Source organism: Erinaceus europaeus, chromosome 11 (assembly GCF_950295315.1).
Source record: "Erinaceus europaeus chromosome 11, mEriEur2.1, whole genome shotgun sequence".
Classification (NCBI taxonomy): Eukaryota; Metazoa; Chordata; class Mammalia; order Eulipotyphla; family Erinaceidae; genus Erinaceus; species Erinaceus europaeus.
The window spans coordinates 75,356,431-75,379,821 of NC_080172.1; the positions used below are offsets into that span (position 1 = coordinate 75,356,431).

General features: G+C 36.2%; 1 protein-coding gene and 1 non-coding gene across 10 annotated transcripts in view; both read left to right on the top strand.

Annotated features, from left to right (window-relative positions):
- MTF2 (metal response element binding transcription factor 2) overlaps nt 1-23,391 on the top strand; it is a 57,931-nt gene that overhangs the window by 26,421 nt on the left and 8,119 nt on the right. For 5 of the 9 annotated variants that reach the window (XR_009552613.1, XM_007533270.2, XM_007533271.2 and 2 more), the window contains exons 2-10: nt 809-1,007; nt 1,113-1,194; nt 6,035-6,130; nt 6,471-6,571; nt 6,955-7,103; nt 10,923-11,018; nt 12,318-12,386; nt 13,855-13,978; nt 21,949-22,016. Coding sequence is in view for 8 of the 9 variants with exons in the window: in XM_007533270.2 (XP_007533332.1) it covers nt 809-1,007; nt 1,113-1,194; nt 6,035-6,130; nt 6,471-6,571; nt 6,955-7,103; nt 10,923-11,018; nt 12,318-12,386; nt 13,855-13,978; nt 21,949-22,016 (984 nt within the window). In the remaining variant the exon portion in view is untranslated. Of the gene's footprint in view, nt 1-808; nt 1,008-1,110; nt 1,195-1,889; nt 1,955-4,409; nt 4,578-6,034; nt 6,131-6,470; nt 6,572-6,954; nt 7,104-10,922; nt 11,019-12,317; nt 12,387-13,854; nt 13,979-21,948; nt 22,017-23,391 lie in introns of those variants that run through there. The other 4 variants (XM_060202075.1, XM_060202078.1, XM_060202079.1 and 1 more) reach the window with 4 other exon arrangements.
- On the top strand, nt 22,294-22,464 carry LOC132541506 (U1 spliceosomal RNA). Its single transcript, XR_009552671.1, has one exon. It is a non-coding gene; the product is annotated as a U1 spliceosomal RNA (small nuclear RNA).

Consider the following 23,391-nt stretch of genomic DNA (forward strand, 5'->3'; position numbering starts at 1 on the left):
GGGGGGAAACTTCAGTAGTTGTGAAACAGGTCTCTTTCCCTCTCTGCCTTCCCATTCCCTTTCATATTCTCTCTGATTCTATCTTAAATAAATACATAAAAATAGTTTTCGAAATTTATAATGTACTTCTCATTTGAGTATGACTAACATAGGTGGTTCTCAGGCTTTTTTTTTTAAATTTATATTTGAGGGAAATTCTTTTTTTTTTTTTTTTTTACCAGAGCACTACTCAGCTTTGGTTTATGGTGGGGGGTGAGGGCTGAGCTTGGAATTTTAGAGCCTCAGGCATGAGAGTCTCTGTGTAACCATTATGCCATCAACACCCAACCAGTAGTAATTCTCTAGAGAAGTAATGACTGTCTTTCCAATGAAAGGAATATACCAACTACCCTTCCAAGTCATTGGTTAATAAGTTTTGATTACATGTGGCATAATCATTTATTTATTGAGTACTTAGAAACTGTGATTTATAACTTTTTAATAGTAACTAAACCCAATTATAAGATTCAGGATAGTTATGACCTGCTCACATTATGTCAGCTTTAATTGCAGTTGCTGTAAATTGTTATTTTGGAATGGTTGTAAACTCCTAGCCTCATTTAGACTTAGGCAATGAATGAATATGAGACTTATCATTTTACTTTAAACTTACTTGTTTCTGGAGAGTATTTGTGATTTGAGGTATATCACATTTTCCCTCAGTTTAAGGTTTTTAGTCAACTTTTAAATTAATACATGAACTATACCATTGGTATAAAATAATTATAAGTAAGATAATCTTATATATGGTCTTCTATTTCCTAAACAGAGACTCTACAGGGGCAGGTAATTCACTGGTCCACAAGCGGTCTCCTTTACGTCGAAACCAAAAGACCCCAGCATCCTTGACCAAGCTGTCTTTACAGGATGGACATAAAGTTAAAAAAACAGCATGCAAATTTGAAGAGGGTCAGGATGTCCTAGCTAGATGGTCAGATGGCTTGTTTTATCTTGGAACTATCAAAAAGGCAAGTTACCTTAATGTGAGATATCTTTTGCTGTTCTTGGCAGTAAGCTTTTTAATATCTTTGAATTTAAAAGGAAGTCACCATAAATTTTCTTCTGTATTTCAGATAAACATATTGAAACAGAGCTGCTTCATCATATTTGAAGACAGTTCTAAATCCTGGGTTCTCTGGAAGGACATTCAAACAGGCAGGTGCTACTGTAATTCCTCCTGAACATGCTTTATACAGAAATTTGGTTTTCTCTGCTTGTTAATATTGTTTGTTGAGTATTGTGTATTAAGATAACTCAACAATTTTTTTTTTTTTTTTGAGTTTTTCTTATCACTGAGGCTTCATTGCTCTGGGATGACTTTTTTTAGGTAGAGGTAAAGTCTAACACTCACACACTCACGCTGTTGTTTGTGTGTGTGTGAAAGAGATCATGGTGGGGCCCAGGCTCAAACCTTGATCACACACATGGCAAACAGCACATTATCCACCAAGTTATTTGCCAGCCTGAGATTTCTCAGAGGCTTTAGAGAATTAAAGTCTAAAATATAGAACATAAGAAGAATGAGGATTACTCTGTGAGAGTAGAGGTAGGGTAGAGGACAGTTGCATCACTGATATACACATAAAAACTATTGTTTGAATCCTTCTAACTTTGAACTTTGAAGAAAAAAATCTAGCTATTAATTTTGACCACTCATATGAGTAACACTTTGGGCTTCATCCTTGTTGCTGTTTTCTTGTAATAGTACAAGGTAGTGATGAGAACGCATACATTAACCAGATGTTTTCTGGGAATTTGGACATCATAAAAATAAAGATTTAGAGTACTAGAATTATTTATTAATAAGAATGGTTTGAAATTACTGTTTAATTATGGTTTTTTATGTTTAGATGGGAAAATGCTATATTTGGGTGCAAGTAAAATTGAATACAGGTATGCCTTGGTTTGGTTATAGGTACGTTTCTTGTAATGCTTCCTAATGTTAAAACTATAATTGCTCTGTGCCCTTTGAGTCTGCTAAATCTATGTTTTTCTAGTTATTTCTTTTATGAAAAGCACTCTTAGCATGTGTGAATATTAAACATTTAAATATTTTAGCTGCACACTAAAGTCTCAGTGTTGGTTTTTCTATTACTGGGCTAATACACCTGCATAAAGACTTGACATAATCTTATGTAAAAAGGAAAAGTAAATTCTTTCCTTCTAAGCTGTGAATATCTTTTGAAAATATTTAATGATTGAGTCTCATATTGAATTTCAACTATAACTTTCTGTAGCTTATTCATTTCAATCTTAAAGAATAAAGTTAAAGAAATTGTGCTATTCTCATATCACATATTGATAGTTGTTGATCAGAGCAACAACAGCTGTTACTCTTATAAAATGTTTTTCTTTCTTTTTTTTTTTAATTATCTTTATTTATTGGATAGAGACAGCCAGAACTTGAGAGGGAAGGGGGTGATAGCGTATAAAATATTTTTCTAGAAAAACTGTCACTAAGTGATCAGTTTAAAGAACCAAAATTACATTTTAGATTTGAAAGTCAGAGGACAAGTTTGGAGATATAGAGGGTCTCTAACAGATGTGACATTTAACAGATTTTTTAAATAAACTTGGGTCACTTTATGGTGATAATGAGACATGCTATATGTAGTATTACTTCTTATTCTCCTTCCATAAGTTCTCTGGAATGTGTTCTCTTTTTGAGGTTTCTGTGGGTTAATTGTAAGTTTTATCCTTCTGACTCTCCCTCTTTCTCTCATGTTCCATACCTCCCTTAAGAGAAAACAAGGAGAAAGTCAGAGTTATATAGAGAAAGTTGTGAAATTGAGGGTTTTGGACTGTGTCTAGCATGTGCCTCATGTAGTTTATAAGTTTAGTGATCTGTGGTTCTTTTCTGACTGGCTCCTTTTAATTCCTTAGAATTACCAAAGAGTTGTACCTGGGCCATTTAACTGTAACACCCAGAAAGCAGCATATGTGTACCTCATAGGCAAGTGAATCTGAAAATTGCATTATGGCAGATTATTTCATTATGAGAAGTAGCTTTAGTAGTTTTTCTTGTAGTAAATCTACTAGTAATATTAATGTATATATGGGATGATAGAGAGGGAGAAAGAGATGCCTGCAGTACCTCTTCACTCCTTGTGAAGCTTCACTCTAGTAGGTGAGGACCATGGGCTTGAACCCTGCTCCTTGTGCATGGTAATGTGTACACTTCACCAGGTGCACCAAAATATATAACTTAATAAAATATTTTTCTAATCTAGTAAGATATATTTCAAAAGTCTGTATAAGTAAGGAATATATATAGTAATATAGTCAAGGAAGTGTGAATCACAATAGATATGTCAAAGCCATTAAATCAATTCAAAGACTTTATATAAGTATGGTGTTGAGGGATATACTCAGGGCCTTACGTGTTCATGATTCCACTGGACTACTTCCTCACCCTCATTTTTATTCTGCTTGATTTTTTCCTCTTATGGATAAGGGGTCTTGGCATTTGTGAATTTACTGTACCTAGGCTGTCCTCCATTGCTTTGGCAGACTTGAGGCTGAGACATGCCCTGCTCACTGAGTTCCAGCTCTTACTTGGTATTTTTGAGAGATTACTGGTGTGGTGTGAGTTTGTTGTTTAAGTGTAAAATTTTTTTCCATTTAAACTTTTTTTTGTTTACTGTGAGAGATAGACAGATATCAGAGTACTGCTGAGCTTTGTTATGCAGTGGATGCCAGGAATGTATGTATGGCTTCTGGGAGCCTCAGTTATACAGTTTCTTTGCTCTGACAGACTAGGTAACTCCTAGCCCATAATTTCTACTTCAGATACTACTTTGGCAGTTGAATTGGATGCATAAAGTTTTTTATACTTTTTTTAAAAAGATTTTATTTATTCGTGAGAAATGACAGAGAAAGAACATGACATCACTCTGGTACATGTGCTGCTGGGGATTGAACTCAGGACTTCATGCTTGAGAGTCCAAAGCCTTATCCACTGCAGACTCCCTCCCCACCACCACTACATTTTAACGTATATAGCAGACACAATTCTGGCAGTTTATTCCAAAGTAAATGTTAGGTAAAAGTAATTGCTTTGGCTTTATTTTTCTCAACACAAAGCTCTGATAAGGTGAGGTGGCCAGTATTTGTAGTAAGGAAGTTTAGTGGCCACTATATTACCTAAAAATTCTTGTAAATTTGATAGTAAAGAGAGATGTACTTGGGTAAGTAAAGATACTGAGATTTCCTGAGATAAACAAAAATGTTTGTCCGATAGGCACCCCCACCCCTTTTCTGAGAAATAACTTTCTCCCTTAGCAGTCTACATGGATTTAGTGAAAGTCAGATTGGGCACCTGCTTTAGTCTGGGGTTATTGATCCTTTTCCAGGGAATTGCAGATTTGGACTGAGAGGTCACAGACTGAGTCTGGTTGCTCTCCTGACTGAGCCGTAAACTTCGAAGCTTTGGGAGGCCATGTCCAGCCAAGTGTACAAGGAGACAAAACCTGAAAGAGGAAAGAGGACAAGAAACCAAAACAAACAAGGAAAAATGCAAAAAACAAACAAAAAAATTGGTAACTTGTTTGTCTAAGAATAAAGGCAAAATAAAGTAAATTTGATCCCCCCCCACACACACACCAGATAGAAAAAAAAAAGCAGCTTTTAGAAGTTAAGAGTTTTGAAAACTGACAGTGTAAAAACTGCTTTTGATAGAAGAAATTATACATATAGTACTGATGAAAGGAACTGCCTCATAGTAGGGGGAATATTGGTTCTGGCATCTCAGAATTTGAATCTTAGCTTTGATGCTTTCTGACTGAAGGCCCTTAGGGGTTGTTTTTTTCATCTCTCTTGAGCCTCAGTTCTTATATTGTATTTGTTAATGGGTGTGATGTAGAGATTGAACTCAGTACTACATGCTTTTAATTTTAAGTCTAATGCTCTAACTTCTGCACTACCTCTTAGGCCACCTCAATTCTTCTTCATTGATATATTATTTATCTAATAATTTTTAGAATTAAGCAAAGTAATATATATAATTTAACAATACTTGGTTCATCTGCATATAATCAAATTTATTTTTGCTAATATATGTAAAGAGTGTGTAGTATTTTATCAAGTAAAATGATAATAGAGGAATAATTCTGTGAACGTAAAAATAATCATACACTAGATGTTGTAGAATAAAGTTGCTTTTAGATTAAAATCATTTAAGGGAGAAGTAATTTACTCATTCAGGTAGAAGTATAATTAATAAATGCCAGAAAATAAAAACCCAAATTTTTGTTGTAGTGGAAATTTGTTAATGGTATAATTATGAATGTCTTATTTCTAGTTTTAGATACTGGGAGTAAGTAACTGGTATTCAACTTCTCTCATAAAATAATACATAAAAAATGTTCTAAATCCAGAGAGAAAAGGATCATTGACATATCTATTCCTTTTTTCTTTAGTTTCTTGTTATCAGGTGGTATAGGGGGAATAAAAACATACCTGGGTAGATGTGTGTTTTGGCATGCTGATGTTCACAAAACATCTTGTTTCCTCACCCAGTAGTAGAATGATAACAGTAGTGGTGAATAATAAAGAGATCCTGCCTGAGAGCAATTTAAAAAATAAAAGGATTTATTTGCTAATATGAGAGAGAGAGAGAATCAGAACATTACTCTGGTACATGCTATTTTGAACTTGATTCAAAGTTCAACACTTTATCTACTGTGCCACCAAAGTTTATTTTATTTCATTTTTCTTATTTTAGCATTGCTTGGCTCTAGCTTCTGGTGATAACAGTTGTAAGTTACGCTCTCTGCTGAAAGGCAGTTTGAGTCGTGGGTGTGGAATGTTAATTATCTAAAGGTATGAAAAGCACAAGGAATCGAGATACTATTCTATTTATGGTATTTTATCTTGATAGGTAATTATTACATAATAAGTAAACAGTGCAAATACAGGCTACTTGCTTAGTCAAAAAATTTTGTCTTAAGCAACATTTTCATGATGACCCTTTTAATGTATATTTTAAATGTTTCAGGAGCCACTGGAAGTGGGGAGATGGTCTGTACAATATGTCAAGAAGAGTATTCAGAAGCTCCCAATGAAATGGTTATATGTGATAAGTGTGGCCAAGGTAAACACTCATCTCTTTTAATCTTAATAAATCATTTTTGTTACATACTTACTGCCCCTGTTGAAGAAAAAAAAGTACTTTTCATTGGCAATTCAAAACTATTACTATAATTTTATTAACCCGTTGTAAATTTTGTAGAACAAAATTATTTTTAGATTAAAAACACTTAAGGAAGAAATAATTTGCCTGTTCAGGTAAAAAATTAGATTAATAAAAGAAACCCCCACTTTTGTTGAGTGGAAAGTCATAGGAGAAGATAATACTAAAGTACCTTCTTAAAAATGTGTTGTAGTATTTATTAATAAAATAGAATTTGCTTTATGCTTTTTTTGATGTTAAGGATATCATCAGTTGTGTCACACACCTCATATTGATTCCAGTGTGATTGATTCAGATGAAAAATGGCTCTGTCGACAGTGTGTTTTTGCAACAACAACAAAGGTATCTTTTAAGTGTTTTGGGCTAGAGCCCTGAGTGGAACTTGTAAGGTGCTATTCAACGTAATGATTGTACGTTGAAAGATTATTTGAATGAAATGAACAGTCTATCCTGGGTAGAAAGAGGTACTGTTTATTATCTGACTAATGATGCTCAAGCCACTTACAATTATTCTTGCATTGATTTTATGATAGTAGACTTGAAAGTGGGGCAGTAATTTGAAAGAAAAGACAACAGTAATAACTACTATTGATCAAACAGTTTGTGTTGTGCTAAGAAGTTTAGAATGGAAATTTCTTCAGAACTTTCAGACACATTTTAAAATTAAAATTGTATTTAAAATTTTATTCTTCAATTTTTAAAATAACTTTTTCCCTCTAACATAGAGGGGTGGTGCACTTAAGAAAGGACCTAATGCCAAAGCATTGCAAGTCATGAAGCAGACATTACCCTATAGTGTGGCAGACCTTGAATGGGACGCAGGTCATAAAACCAATGTTCAGCAATGTTACTGCTATTGTGGAGGCCCTGGAGAGTAAGTAAATACTGTTATTTAGTTCCTTTGAACTATTTTCTTTATTGTTTATTTTTCTTACTGATAGTAATGTAAAGTTATTAGTGAATTGCAAGTGTATAACATGTAAGGAAAAAGCCTGAGACAATCAGAAGCATAGCTGAATGATTTTTTTTTTTTTTTTTAACAGTGATTTACAAAATTACAAGATAATGGGTATAATTCCATAGCATGCTCACCACCAGTGTTTTGTATCACCATTCCCTCCACTGGAAACTGCGGTCATTCTCCCAGGGTCACAGTTATGAGTTGACTAATATATAAATATATATTTATAAACTCTAAATATATATTTAGTGATTTTTTTATATAATGTAGTATATGATACTATAATTATATATAATTAATATATATCCTTTTTTTTTTTCCTATAATCCTGCCTTCTCTCTTCTACCAGAGAAAGAAATGGTGGGGGGTGGGGATTTAACTTGGGACTTCCTGAGCCTCAGGCATAAGAGTCTGTTTTGTATAACCATTATGCTATCTATCTACTCCTGCCCCTGCCTTCTCTTTCTAAGTCACTCCTATAGAAAAAGAGAGACATTAAGAGGGAATGAAGAAAGTCAGTCACCTGTAGTACTACTTCACTATTTATGAAGCTTCTCCCTGGCAGGTGGGGAACAGAGCATTGAATGCATATTTTTGTGCTTGGTAATATGTGTGTTCTACTAGGTGTGACACCATTCTGCCCCCATTATCTTTCAAGAGCCTGTAAATTCTAAATAAGAGACAAAGAATAAAATGGTTGACATTGATCTTTTTGCAAAAGAAACGCAGATATAGTGGTTGACTTAGATCTTTTTGCAAAAGAAACGCAGATATAGAACAATCAGAACGGCATTCTTTTGTTGTTTGTTCTTTTTACTGGAGCCACTGCTCAGCTCCCGCTTATGGTGATGTTAGGGGTTGAACCTGGGACATCAGAGCTTCTGACATGAAAATCATTTACATGGTCATTATGCTATCTTCCAAGCCTTTTTTTTTTTTTTTTTTAAATAACTTTAATTTACATATTAGTGAAAGAGACTCAGAACATTACTCTGGCACATGTGATACTGGGCATCTCATGTTTGAGAGTCCAGTGCTTTATCCACTATATCATTCCCATGGCAGCTATAGTTGTATTCTTTATACTGCCACTTTTATTGGTTGTTTTAAAATATATTTTTTAAATTTATTTCTTTATTGGGGAATTAATGTTTTGCATTCAACAGTAAATGCAATAGTTTGCACATGCATAACATTCCCCAGTTTCCCATTTAACAATACAACCCCCACTATGTCATTTATCATCCTTCATGGACCTGTATTCTGCCCACCCACCCACCCCGAGTCTTTTACTTTGTTGCAATAAGCCAATTCCATTTCAGGTTCTACTTGTGTTTTCTTTTCTGATCTTGTTTTTCAACTTCTGCCTGAGAGTGAGATCATCCCATATTCATCCTTCCATTTCTGACTTATTTCACTCAACATGATTTTTTCAAGGTCCATCCAAGATCGGCTGAAAACGGTGAAGTCACCATTTTTTACAGCTGAGTAGTATTCCATTGTGTATATAGACCACAACTTGCTCAGCCACTCATCTGTTGTTGGACACCTGGGTTGCTTCCAGCTTTTGGCTATTACAAATTGTGCTGCCAAGAACATATGTGTACACAGATCTTTTTGTGTACACATATGGATGTGTTGGGTTCCTTAGGATATATCCCCAGGAGAGGAATTGCAGGGTCATAGGGTAGGTCCATTTCTAGCCTTCTGAGAGTTCTCCAGACTGTTCTCCACAGAGGTTGGACCAATTGACATTCCCACCAGTAGTGTGGCAGGGTTCCTTTGACCCCACACCCTCTCCATCATATGTTTCTCGGCCTTTTGGATCTCTTCTGTGGTGAATATTCTGTCCAAGTCCTCCCCCCATTTTTGGATGGGGTTATTTGTTGTCTTGTTGAGTATGGCAAGCTCTTGATATATGTTAGTTATTAAACTCTTATCTGATGTATGGCATGTAAAGATCTTCTCCCATTCTGTGAGGGGTCTCTTGGTTTGGGTAGTGGTTTCTTTTGCTGTGAAGAAGCTTTTTAATTTGTAGTCCCATAGGTTTATACTTGTTGTAGTCTTCTTTGTAATTGGGTTCGTTTCATTGAAAATGTCTTTAAAATTGATGCGGAAAAGAGTTCTGCCAATATTTTCCTCTAAGTATCTGATAGTTTGTGGTCTAACATCCAAGTCCTTGATCCACTTGGAATTTGTATTTGTATTTGGTGAAATACAGTGGTTCAGTTTCATTCTTCTGCATGTTTCAACCATTGTTTCCAACACCATTTGTTGAAGAGACTCTGCTTTCCCCATTGAATAGTCTGAGCCCCTTTGTCAAAGATTAGATGTCCATAGGTGTGGGGGAAATTATTTAATAAATACTCAACATAGAAACAAAAAAATATTAAACACACACAGAGAATAAAATAGGGTCTGAGGATGTAGCTTAGTTCCAGAGGTCCTGTGTTTGATTCCAGTCATTGCCAAGACAAAAACAAATTAAATGATGACACTGAAAAATAAATTTAAACATACACACCTATCTGGAATTAATTTTGTTGTATAGAGGGGGGGAGATTACTTTAAATTTAGTATTTTTCTATAGTTACTTAGTAATTCCAAAACAATTTGATAATTCTTTAATATTCAATAATGTTTATAGCTTATTCCATTTTATTAATAATGACTTGCTTATTATTTTATAAAATGATAAGTAAATGGATTATTAAAGTACGAATGATAAATTTGACATTTAAATACCAAAGGGTAAGTATAGTACAATAAAACATAAAACCTTTCTCTGCCAGCTCATGCCTGTACCATTCAGCTATTGTTCAGTCAAGTCTTAGTTGCCCACAGAAAATAAAGAGGGAAATACTGGTCATTCAAGAACACCAGGTGTAAGCCACCAGCTTACAGATGTACCATGACACCAGCCTAAATGCCATGGGCAGATGACCTCATCAGTGTGTCCTAGAACCCCACCTCCTTAGAGCCCTGCTCCAGTAGCGAAAGATGGAAACAGGCTGGGGGTATGAGTCAACTCATCAACACTCATTTCCAGCAGAGAAGCAATTACAGAAGCCAGACCTCCCACCTTCTGTACCCCATAGAGATCTTTGGTCCATATTCCTAGAGTGATAAAGAATAGGGAAACTTCCAGTGGAGAGGATGGGATACCAAACTCTGGTGATGGGAATTGTATGGAATTGTACTGTTCTTATCCCACAATCTTACTGATCATTATTAAATCAATAATAGAAAATAACAAAAAACAAAATTTTTTTTTTTTGGCCTCCAGGGTTATTGCTGGGGCTTGGTGCCTGCACTGTGAATCCACTGCTCCTGTGGCCCTTTTTTTTTTTTTTTTTTCTTTTTTGGATAGAACAGAGAAATTGAGAGGGGAGGGGGAGATAGAGCTTGTGAAGCAAAACACCCCCCCCCCCGCAGGTGGAGAGTTGGGGACTCGAACCGGGATCCTTGCACTTCATACTATGTGCATTTAACCTGGTGTGCCATTGCGTGGCCCCCTGCTTAGAACTCTTTTACCTCTAGGATTGGTGAAATAGCTCACTTGGATGGTGGTATGCTTTGTCATTTGTGCAAATCAGATGTGAGCCCAGCCCACACTGCATTGAAGGAAGCTTTGGTGCTGTGGTCTCTTTTGACTCTCTGTCTCTGTCTTTATTTATTTATTTTTCTTCAAAAGGTAATAATTTTAACCATGCCATGAATTTTCTGTTATAGCTGGTATTTAAAGATGCTACAGTGCTGCAAATGTAAACAGTGGTTTCATGAAGCTTGTGTGCAATGCCTTCAAAAGCCAATGCTATTTGGAGACAGGTGAGAAGGGCCTTTAAACTTTACTTATCAGTTTGTTTTAGTTCCTTTATTTATGCCTGCAGTTTCAGATTTCTTAAAGTATTTTAAGCAATCATTTGTTCAGGAGTTATGTTGGATAGAAAATAACTGAAAACCTTAAGGTCTTTAATCAGTGATTATATTTGTTTCAGTTGCCCCACAATGCCCACTATTCTCACTGGTACCTTTCTATAAAGAACTTCATATATATATATATTCATTCTATGGTAAAACAATTGAAAAGGCTACAGAATTTGATAGGCACAGCTTACAACTTAAAGTTTAAATAATTTCTATTTATTTATTTTTTTAGTGCCACCAGAGTTATAGTTGGAGCTCGTTGCCGTTGCCTATACTATGAATCCACTGCTCCTGGAAGCCATTTTTTTCTTTTTCCCTCCTTTCCTCTTTTTCTTTGTAATTTGATATGACAGAAATTGAGAAGGGAGGGGGAATTAGAGAGGTAGAACGACACCTGCAGACCTGCTTCATAACTTGTGAATCTTCCCACCTACAGTTGGGAGTGAGGCTCTCAAACCTGGGTTCTTGCATATGGTGACCTGCACATACCACTGCCTGCCTGGCCTTCTAAATAATTTCTTAAAAAATTTTTTTTTATTATCTTTATTTGTTTATTGGATAGAGACAGCCAGAAATTGAGAGGGATGGGGGCGGGGCACAGACACAGAAAGACACCTGCAGTCCTGCTTCACAACTTGTGAAGTTTTTCCCCTGCAGGGGGGGACCAGAGACTTGAATCCAGGTCCTTATACACTGTAACATGAGCTCTCAACCAGGTGTGCCACCATCTGGCCCCTAAATAATTTCTAAAAGCAGACCTGATGTGCTTTCTTGATTAGGTGAATATGAATTAATGACAAAAACTCTAGGAAGAAAAATTAAAAGCACTAAACTTGTTATTAGAACATCTGCTTTTAAATTTTGGTTTGTTCTTCTGAAGTTGGACTTACTTTACCAGTTTGCTTTGAACATTCAATGTGGGGGTCACTGTCAAATTTTCTATTACATACGTTCCACTAATAAATCACATATGCATAATTCTATATGACCTCTCAATAGTTTTAAAAAAATACTGTGTGTGCGCCCTCCCCCCATTTGTCTCCATTACTGTAGTGGAGAGTTTAAATCACAATGTCATGATCAAGTTGTATCTTGTGAATTCTTGTCAGCTATCATTTTCATTAGCTTTATTGTTGAATGATTTATGGGTACACTCTTACTATATAAAGATATTTTGTTTGTTTGTTTTCTTTCCTTTAGGTTTTATACATTTATTTGTTCTGTCTGCAGTTCTGGACCAGAATACCTCAAACGCCTACCATTGCAGTGGTCAGTATAGATTTATTTCCATAAAGGAGCAAAAGAGCCGTATTCTTAAGCCTATAGGATGAGACTTTCTGTATAATGTACTTATATTTGCCTTAACTAAAAATGTGTGTGTGTCTTTATTTCTTTAATTTCTCTTCAAATCTGAAGTCATCTTCCAAATAATATCTAGTTATATTGCCAGTGTATGGAGGCCATTTACTTTCAGATAACATACAGTGTTACATTAAAAATCTTTACTAGATGTCGTTCTTTTATATCTTCAGACTCCTTAATCATACTTCTTGATATTTTGGACAATCTTCAGTAGAAAATATAATGGTTTTATAACAAATATATTATTTTCTGCTTCAGTATAGTAGTTATTGGGTATGAGAATTGTAATTTTGGTACTCTGATAAAATGCTTATAGAGGTACTTAGAAATTTTGTAAGCTGTTTCATGTATTTAGGAAAAGATAAGACTTTTTAAAAATTTATTTTATTTATTTTTAGTCTCTTTTGTTGCCCTTGTTGTTTATTGTTGTAGTTATTATTGTTGTCGTTGTTGGATAGGACAGAGAGAAATGGAGAGAGGAGGGGAAGACAGAGAGGAGGAGAGAAAGATAGACACCTGCAGACCTGCTTCACCGCCTGTGAAGCGACTCCCCTGCAGGTGGGGAGCCGGGGTTCGAACCAGGATCCTTATGCCGGTCCTTGTGCTTTGCGCCACCTGCGCTTAACCCGCTGCACTACAGCCCGACTCCCAAGATAAGACTTTACTCAGAAGTCAATGTCTACTAAATAGGTCATTTTTGCAACATATTTAGTATTGAAAATAACGATTTTGATTATTAGTTTTTCTTTTTAAATTTTTAAATTATCTTTATTTATTTATTGGGTAGAGACAGCCAGAAATTGAGAGGAGGGGGGAGATAGAGAGGGAAAAAGACAGACACCTGCTGCCCTGCTTCACCACTCGCAAAGCTTTCCCTCTGCAGGTAGGTTCCAGGGACTTGAACCTGTCTTTGTAACGTGTGCTCAAACAGGTGTGCCATCACCCGGCCCTAATTGTTATTCTTCCTAAAAGTCAGATCTGTGGTCCGGGAGGTGGCGCAGTGGTAAAGCTTTGGACTCTCAAGCATGAGGTCCCGAGTTTGATCCCCGGCAGCACATGTGCCAGAGTGATGTCTGGTTCTTTCTCTCTCCCTCTATCTTTCTCATAAATAAATACAAAATAAAAAAATTTAAAAGTCAGATCTTTGAATACATTTTAAGAAATTGAATACCTGTTTATAGTTGCTATTCAGGATAACCAAATACTTAACTAATGTTTTTCATATGCAGTACTTTATTGTATTGTGAACTTAAGATATGTATACACTATTTCCTAAATAGTTCACTTTGGATGTTTTAATTTCTGGCTTTATAAAAACACTATGATTTCTTAGCAGTAACCATGAAAACATTATTTTTGGTTATTTTGATTCCAGGGTAGATATTGCACATCTATGCCTTTACAACCTAAGTGTTATTCACAAGAAGAAATACTTTGACTCTGAACTTGAGCTTATGACATATATTAATGAAAACTGGGATAGACTGCACCCTGGAGAGGTAGGTGGTCTTGGAGCTAATTTCATTAACTATTTGCTGGTGTGTGTAATTTTACTTTTAGTGCAGAGAAATAATTTTGTTAAAATAGAATTTATCTTCGTGTCTTTCTGTTGACTCAAGGGAAAGTAGGAGGACATAATTTTAAAAATTACTTGATTCTTTCCTTTTCTGAAGTAGAATCGTTGTCACTAATGATACAAAGGAAGGAGAAATCCTTATTTTTCTATCTTACGATTTCTCCTCTTTCTCTTTTAAGTTTTCTTGTAAACTTTAGGAGGTAGGCAAACCTCTTCTTTCCCCGTGTTGGTATTCCATTATGTATTATACCTTCCGGGAATGGTGGGACTCACTAATAATAATACAAGGATAATAAATTTTAGATAATGAAGATCCCTGTATTACAGTTTGTCTCCTCTGACATCTCAGTTTGATAGTAATTTCTGAAGTAAAACTACTTATATTGGCTTACAAATGCTAAATATGTTCGTTGAAGATTTTTAAGCTATTAAGATAGAGAGAAAATTAGTTCAAGTTTGATAGTCACCTTGTTTTTAGCATTTATTTAAATTATTAGTATATAAAGGTAACCACTCTGGGGCCAGGCGGTAGCACACCGAGTTAAGCACACATGGCGCAAAGTGCAAGGACCGGCACAAGGATACTAGTTCCCCACCTGCAGGGGGATCGCTTCACAAGCGGTGAAGCAGGTCTGCAGGTGTCTATCTTTCTCTCCCCCTCTGACTCCTCTTCCTCTTTCAATTTCTCTCTTTTCTATCCAACAAAAACAACAGCAATAACAAGAACAATAACCACGATGGCAATAAAATGGAAAAAATGGCTTCCAAGAGCAGTGGATTCCTAGAGCAGGCACCAAGCCCCAGGGGTGTCACTTAACAGGCGGTGAAGCAGGTCTGCAAGTGTCTATCTCTCCTCCCCCCCAATCCTTCTCTCAGTTTCTCTCTGTCCTATCCAACAATGGCAACAAAAATGGGAAAAAATGGCCTCCAGGATCAGTGGATTTATAGAGTGTAGGCACTGAGCCCCAGCAATAACCCTGGATGCAAGAAAAAAATTACATATTAGAGAACAAACTATAAAACAGATAAACATATCCTAGCAGTATGCTTCATTTTCCATAGACCATGAACTGTCATGAAAAGCTGAAATTTCAGGCCAGCCAAATAATTTGCTTGGATAGTGTGCTGCTTTGCCATGTATGCAACTAGCTTTGAGCCCAGACCCAACCACATAGAAAAAAACTTTAGTCCTGGGAGTCGGACTGTAGAGCAGCGGGTTAAGCACAGGTGGCGCAAAGCACAAGGACCGGCTTAACGATCCCGGTTCGAGCCCCCAGCTCCCCACCTGCAGGGGAGTCGCTTCACAGGCGGTGAAGCAGGTCTGCAGGTGTCTTTCTCTCCCTCTCTCTGTCTTCCCCCATCTCTCTCCATTTCTCTCTAACCTATTCAACAACGACGACAACAACAACAATAACTACAATAAGAAAACAACAAGGGCAACAAAAGGGGATAAATAAATAAAATAAATATTTAAAAAAAAACAAACTTTAGTCCTGTGGTTTTTTTTTTTCTCTGAAAAGAAGCAGATACTTTTAGACCATATTAGAGGATAACATATTCCTCTCTCTTGTTTGCTGTATTTTTTTAAATAAAAAATTGTTTCGTATTACCTTTATTTATTGGATAGAGACAGCCAGAAATTGAAAGGGAAGAGAGTGAGAGGGAGAGAGACAGAGAAACCTGCAACACTGCTTTACCACTTGCAAAACTTTCTCCCTGCTGGTGGAGAACAAGGGCTCAAACCTGTATCTTTGTGCATTGTAGCATGTGCACTCAACCAGGTGCACCACCAGGCCCCTGTATTTGTTTAAACATCATAATACTTGTTACCTTAGCTACTATTTTACAAGTGAGCAGAGTAAGTGTATTTATTTGAGAAACCACTGTGTTTTGAAACTCTTTGAGATAGTAAAATTATGTAGTCCAACACATCCCTAAATAAAGATTGCTTACATATATAAACTGAGCTATAAAGTTGCTGTCTACAGTTATCAAAAGTCTTTGGAGCTAAACTAAGATATTAATATGTTTTGAGAATTTGTTGTCTTGTTTGATTCCTAAATTGTTTTGAAGCTCTCGTTTCGAAGTTCTACTTCTGTATAAAGACAACCCACTTTCCTGTTATCAGTGGTCTTAAATTTACAAAGAACCCAAAAGTTGAGAGTATATCTACCATCTCACTTCTTTTTTTTTTATTGCTGTCACTAGGGTTCAAGCCTGTACAATGAATCCACTGTACCTGGGGACTGTTTTTTCCTTTTTTTTTTTTTTTTCTTTTTATTTAATAAGACAGAAATTGAGAAGGGAGGGGAAATAGAGGGGGAGAAAGAAAAAGGACCCTGCAGCACTGCTTCAGAGCTTGTGAAGTCTCCCATCAGGTGAGGACCAGGAGCTTGAAACCAGATCCTTGAGCCTCCATCCTTTCACATGGTAACAATGTGTGTGCTTAATTAGGTGTGTCATCATCACCCTTGTTATCTCACTTTGGAAGGATATGAGGATAAAAGTGTGGATAAAACTCAAATACTGTGGCAGAAATAATGTGGCTAGAGCAAAGTGTAGTATAAAAGAGTCGGTATAATGCTTAAATGGAGATTTTTGAAAAACTGATTAATAATAATACTCAGGGTTTTTTTAATTTAAATTTAATTTAATTTAATTACTAGAAAGATAGGAGGAGAGAAAGAACCATACACCACTCTGGCACTTGTGCTGCCGGGGATCGAACTAAGGATCTCATGCTTGAGAGTCCAGTATTTTATCCACTGTGCCACCTCCCGGACCACTGCTTAGGGCTTTTGTATGTTAGTATTTGTTATACTTAAGCCCAGAAGGCATGCAATTCAGTAATTGAACAATATATGGGCATGTATATCCACTTTTTGAAAGTTTGTATGATGGCTACTTTGCTATTATATGTTTAAAAAATAAACTAGATTTAGTGACATCGCTAATTAAAAAAAAAATTCCAAAAGAATTTTCACTTCTATTACTAAAAAAAAGTAAACCCTTTACTCTGACCTGAATGATTTCCTAGGCCACTGCTACTTCACTTTGTACTGTTTTAACCTATGAAAGTTTCATAGAAACAATTTACATTCAAAAAGTGGGGAAAACAGCATTTTATTGAAGAGAAGAAATGTAGCTATAAATCAAGGCATTAGTAGAGGGAAGAACAGAAGTGATTATCCTGTTGGAAATGTATGTAATAAATTATAAGATAGTCCTATGCAAAATAGTCCTGGAGTGGTATAAAATATACAAGTTTTAAAAAAAAATTGAGGGCTGGAGATACAGCATAGTGGTTATGCAAATAACTTTCATACCTGAGGCTCTGAGGTCCCAGGTTCAATCCCCAGCACCAACAGCCAGAGCTGAGCAGTGCTCCCCTTTCTCTATATCTTTCTCTTTGTATCTCTTTCTCTTACTAAAATAATAAATAACATATATTTTAGAATTCATAGTACCAAAAGAAAGAAGGCCAAGGAGATGGTTGCACAGTGGTTATACAGAGACTTTATTCTTCATTCTCCAAGGTCCCATGTTCAATTTGTGGCACCATAAACCACAGCTGAGTACTGCTCTGCTTTAAGAAGAAGAAAAAAGTGGTCCAGGATATGGCGCAATGGATAAAGCATTGGACTCTTGAGCATGATGTCCCAAGTTCAGTCCCTGGCAGCACATGTGCCAAAGTGATATCTGGTTCTTTCTCTCATAAACAAATAAATATATAAAAATAAAGGATAAATGATCATGATTTTTTAAAAAGAATTGAAAAAGTATATTTGAGAAACTAGCAAGTCAATTCTGTTGATGACTATTAGAACTGTAGAACAGATTTTTCAAATGTGTGGTTTGTAAATATTTAAAAATACCAGAAAACACAATTAGAATAGTTAAGTACCTGGTTTCTTTTTTAACCTTTCAGCAACACTGGTGTGTTGTATGCTGTGTACCTGGAATATAACTTGATATCATAGTATAAGTTAATTTCAGATGTATTGAAAAGTGAACCGTTTAAACATAGAAGGATTATTAACTGGGAGTCGGGCGGTAACGCAGTGGGTTAAGTGCACGTGGCTGGCGCGAAGCGCAAGGACCAGCGTGAGGATCCCGGTTCAAGCCCCCAGCTCCCCAGCTGCAAGGTCGCTTCACAAGCGGTGAAGCAGGTCTGCAGGTGTCTGTCTTTCTCTCCCCCTGTCTTTACCTCCTCTCTCTATGTCTCTGTCCTATCCAACAACAAGTACAACAATAAAACAACAGGGCAACAAAAGAGAATAAATAATTTTTTAATAAAAGGATTATTAACTAAGGTAGTAGTAACAGAAGCAATCAAATTCTTAGCCATATAGTTGAAGGATTTTTTTTTTTTTTCCCCTCCAGGGTTATTGATGGGCTCGGTGCCTGCACCATGAATCCACCGCTCCTGGAGGCCATTTTTCCCCCTTTTTGTTGCCCTAGTTGTTGCAGCCTCGTTGCGGTTATCATTGCCATTGTTGACGTTGCTTTGTTGTTGGATAGGACAGAGAGAAATGGAGAGAGGAGGGGAAGACAGAGAGGGAGGGGGAGAGAAAGATAGACACCTGCAGACCTGCTTCACCGCCTGTGAAGCGACTCCCCTGCAGGTGGGGAGACGGGGAAGGATATTTTAATGGAGAGAGCCATAGGATTTCTCCCTCTATAAGAAAGATGATACAGATTCCAGAAAAAGATCATATATGGGGCCAAGTGGTGGCACACATAGTGGAGCACACATGTTACAATGCGCAAGGACCCAGGTTCAAGCCCCTGGTCCCCACATGCAGGGGGAAAGCTTTGGGAGTGGTGAAGCAGGGCTGCAGGTGTCTCTCTCCCCATTTTCTCCCCTTTTTCGATTTCTGGCTGTCTCTATACAACAAATAAAGATTTAAAAAAAGAAAAAATCATCTTGAACAGAGCTGAAAATCAAATTAATAATATTCACAATATCCTTTTATTAGACTTAAAGATATAGTTAACAGTCTATTAGGCTTAAATGAACATAAACCATTATATATATGGTAAAGGATACTTGATATTAGTTCATCTGCTAAGATAGCTACAATATTTAAAAAACCTTAATTATGAGAGAGTTATAGAGTGATCTGGGAGGTGATTAGTGGATGGTGTTGTACTCAAGCATGAGGTCCCAGGTTTGATCCCGGATTTGCATTTTGCCAGCAATAATCTGTATTCTTACTCTCTCCTTCTCCCCTAGATGAATGAATGAGTGAATGAATGAATGAATCTATCTTTAAAAACAGAGATAGACCAGAGCGTCACTATGCAGTTCAGGAAGATTGACCCTATAACCTCATTTAAGCAAGCCCTGTATTCCACCTGCAGAGCCATCTCTCCAGCCACTAGTTAGCTCAAGATTAATGTGAAATTATGTGATATAATTGCTAAAATCTTTAATCTTATATTTAGCCATAATAACTGCTGACATATATTTTAAAAATTCTCTGTTGGGGTTGAGAGGAGGGGAATAGAAGAATTCTAGGAAGGAAGCTTTTGTCCAGTAATAAGAGTGGTCTCAGTAGGGACCTCATCAACCGTGGGTTGAATAAGTTACCTGTTCTATAAAAGTCATTGTTCATTGATGGAAGTTTCAGTTAGATGGATGAATATCTAGTCTCTTTCAAGCTTTAAAGTCTGATTCTGTTGTTTTGATGTACTTAAACCAAATCACAGTACAAAGGTATTATATGGTATTGAGCAGTGAACACCAAACTAAAGAGCAAGAAGCACAAGTCCCCCTTTCCTTTTCCTTTATCCACCCCCTCCCCCACAGCACCCAGTGAACTGACACAGAAGAGGCTCTCAGTGACTATTGAGTGAATGGACTTGTCACTTGGTCTCAATAACCGGCCATGCCAATTGGAACAGTTCATTTAACCTGAATCTAATAACCTGTAAAACAAAGTCACAATATCAATAGATGACTTTGTAAGTCTCTTCTACCTTCAGTAATCTGTTTGGCAAATTTCTTTGGTAGTTTTAATTGGTAAAGAGCATATGGACTTGGGGTCAGGTTGTGGTGAAGCAGTGCTGAGGTGACTCTTTTACCTTTCCCCTCTTCCCTCTCAGTTTCTATCTCCAATAAATTAATTAATTAATTAAATTTTTTAAAAATGCACTTTAATTTTGAAAATCAACTGAGTACTTTGGAAGTTTTATTTTTTTTGTGGCTTGAGGATAGGTGTTTTTTTTTTTTTTTTCCCCTTCACATTTTATTAGCACAAGGTTTCTCATTGGGGCTAAGTGCCTGCATGATATATTCACCAGTCCTGGTAGCCATTTATTTCCCTCTGCCGTTCCTTCCCTCCTAACAGAGGAAGGGAAAATGGGGTAGAGAGAGACCTGTAGCACTTATTCACTGCTTATGAACCCCCACATTCATGTGATGGCCAGGGGCCAAGGTCCTTGTGCATGGAAATGTGTGTGCTCAACTGGGTGTGCCACCACCCCTTTTTTTCTTTTGGCTGCTTCTGAAGCCTTATGCCTACATGATTCCACTGTTTTCCATTTTTTTCCCTCTCCTTCCCTCCCGACTATGGGACAACTCCACCATTCTTGGAGCTTTTCCCTTCACTGTTGAGGATCGTCTCCTATGTGTTTACAGGCTCTCAGTCCTGGTTTTCACACTTGACAAAATATCACTCTGCTAGGTGAGCTGTGTCCCTCCTGACTCCAAGAATGGTACTTTTATAGTTTTTCAAATTTTACTTTTGCATCCTAGTCTTTAAACCTTAATAAAGAGGCAGAGATGACTCTGGTGACAGTCCTTTTGTAGTACAATAGTATATTTTCTGTCTTTTAAAAAAAATTTATTATCTTTATTTGATAGAAACATCTGGAAGGGGGATATATAGAGAGACATCTGCAGCATTGCTTCACCACTTGTGAAGCTTCTCCCCTGCAGGTGGGGAGGGCTTGAACCTGGATCCTGCACATTGTAACGTGCACTCAACCAGGTGTGTCACCACCCGGCCCCCCAATAGTATATTTTCTACAATTGATTATTTTAGATTTTAAACTGATTTGTGATGATTTAAAAATTACTGAGTTATTTTGTGTTTAGGTATGACTAATTGTTAATCTTAAAAATCCTCTCAGTTTTATGGCACTTAAATTATAAAGGTTATTTGTACTAATGTCGTAATTACTGGGAAATGAGATGGTATCTCATTACTTTTTAGATCTTTTATTAACAGCTATTAGACGCTTTTATTATGAGGTGAGGGAAGCATAATGGTTATGCAAACAGACTCCTGATTCAGATTCCTGAATTTGAAGTCCTAGGTTCAATCCCCCCACACCATTATAAAATAAAGTTAAGCAGTACTCTGATAAAGCAAAACCAAAAGCAAGTAAACAAGTTTTTATTTTGGAATAGTGGTAAAATCTTGTTACCTCCAGTTATAAAATTAAAAGAAGTTTAATAACTAAGAATAAAATCCCATTTTTATAGTATTCTATAGCTTATAGTTCTTTTTGACATTTAGCTTATAGTTCTCATTTGACCTATGCAATTATGTAAAGCTACTGGGTTGTTGGAAAAGCCATGACACATTTTTGCAAAAGAAAACAGAAAAATTATGCTATGACTTTTCCGACAAAACAGTAGTAACTTTATGAAGTTGGTGAAGGCTTTATATTCCCTCTCCTATAGATGAGAGAAAACAGAGAGAGTTTAAATGGCATTTAGTCAAACAAGTAGTTAGTGAGGACCTAAATTAGAACTGTGATTTTTTTTTTTTACAACCAGTCAGCATGTTTTTTTTTCTTGCATCATATTGCCTCTATCTAGCACCTGTATATTATTACTTCATGAAATCATAGTACTTTAAATTGTTTCTTGATACTTCACAGCTGGCAGACACACCAAAATCTGAAAGATATGAGCATGTTCTGGAGGCATTAAATGATTACAAGACCATGTAAGTTGATTTATATATCCCTGTGAAGGAGACATTTAGTAAGTATAAGGAGTAATGACATTGCTTAATAATTGGGGGATTGGTTTTATAGCATTAATTTTTTTTTTTAATGCTTAATGTTCTATATTCTCTGCCAGTCAGAGTAAACTAGTGATTTTCATGGGTTGGCAAAGGGAATAGTAATACTCTGGGAATGGTGGATGAAGGAGGCATATTTGAATATCAGACATTTGACTGGCTTAGCTGAAAAATATGTTCAGTAATACCCTGTTTGTATATACTTACTGGCAGAGGAGATAACATGATCTCAAAGGTGGTTTTCCCAGGGCAAAACTTACCTTTTGCACTCCAGATGTGTTAACCTCTGTGATTCTGTGATTACCTCAAACGTGGGAAACTTGACTGAATAATTTGTGTTAATGGGGGACTGTGTTTGTGCTACCCCCCCAGCTTGCTTTTGTGATATAATCTGTTGAAAATAAAATATCATTAATTGATAGAATGATACATTGGAGAAGATATGACTTGTACTGACTGAAGTCTTCACTGGTTTTTAAGACCATCAAAAAGGGTTAAAATCAGTATTGATCTAAGTGAATAATTAGGTGATACTGTTTGATTTTTTTTTTGCGTTGATCTTTTTAAGATCTGCAAATCGATATTTCTTTACAATGTTTTTATAATACAGTAGGAATATTAAAAATAATGTGTTAGCTCCAAGAATTACTATTATAAAATTCTCATGGGTAACAAGTTGCTTTTTTAAACTTGACAGAGCTTCTTCAATTTAAAAAATGTTACTGCTAGTGATCTTTAAGTCAGTTCAAAAGGCTATAAAATTCCTGAGCAGTTATTATACTGGTAAAATTATTCCATAGGACAGTAATCCAATTTAACATACCAGAAATAACACCTGTTCTTATGGTAGAAATAGAGGGCCATTTTAAGCATTTGACAGTGGTTCTTGTGGTCAGGCAGGTTCTACTTAAGCCATGATAGATGGGAGTATTTTGAAATAAAGACCCCCAAAACTAGGAAAGCAAGATTTTTTCAGAGGCTTAAACCCACACTTGGAGTAACATTTCACTGCTCTATGTTGTTTCTAATTCCTAATCTGACACATACATTCCTTCCTTTTATTTTCTGGACCGCTCAGATTGATGGTCTTCTATTTCCTTTTGTAGTGCTATCATCTGTTATTTCTGACTAGGATTTCTCTCTCTATAGAACTACTCTGAAATAGAATTCTTTTTCTAAATATCAAGGTATCACAGATGACTAGGATATAAGTTAAAAAGAACATTATTGGGTGGAAGGTAGATAGCAAAATGGTTATGTAAATAGACGCTCATGCCTGAGACTCCAACGTCCCAGG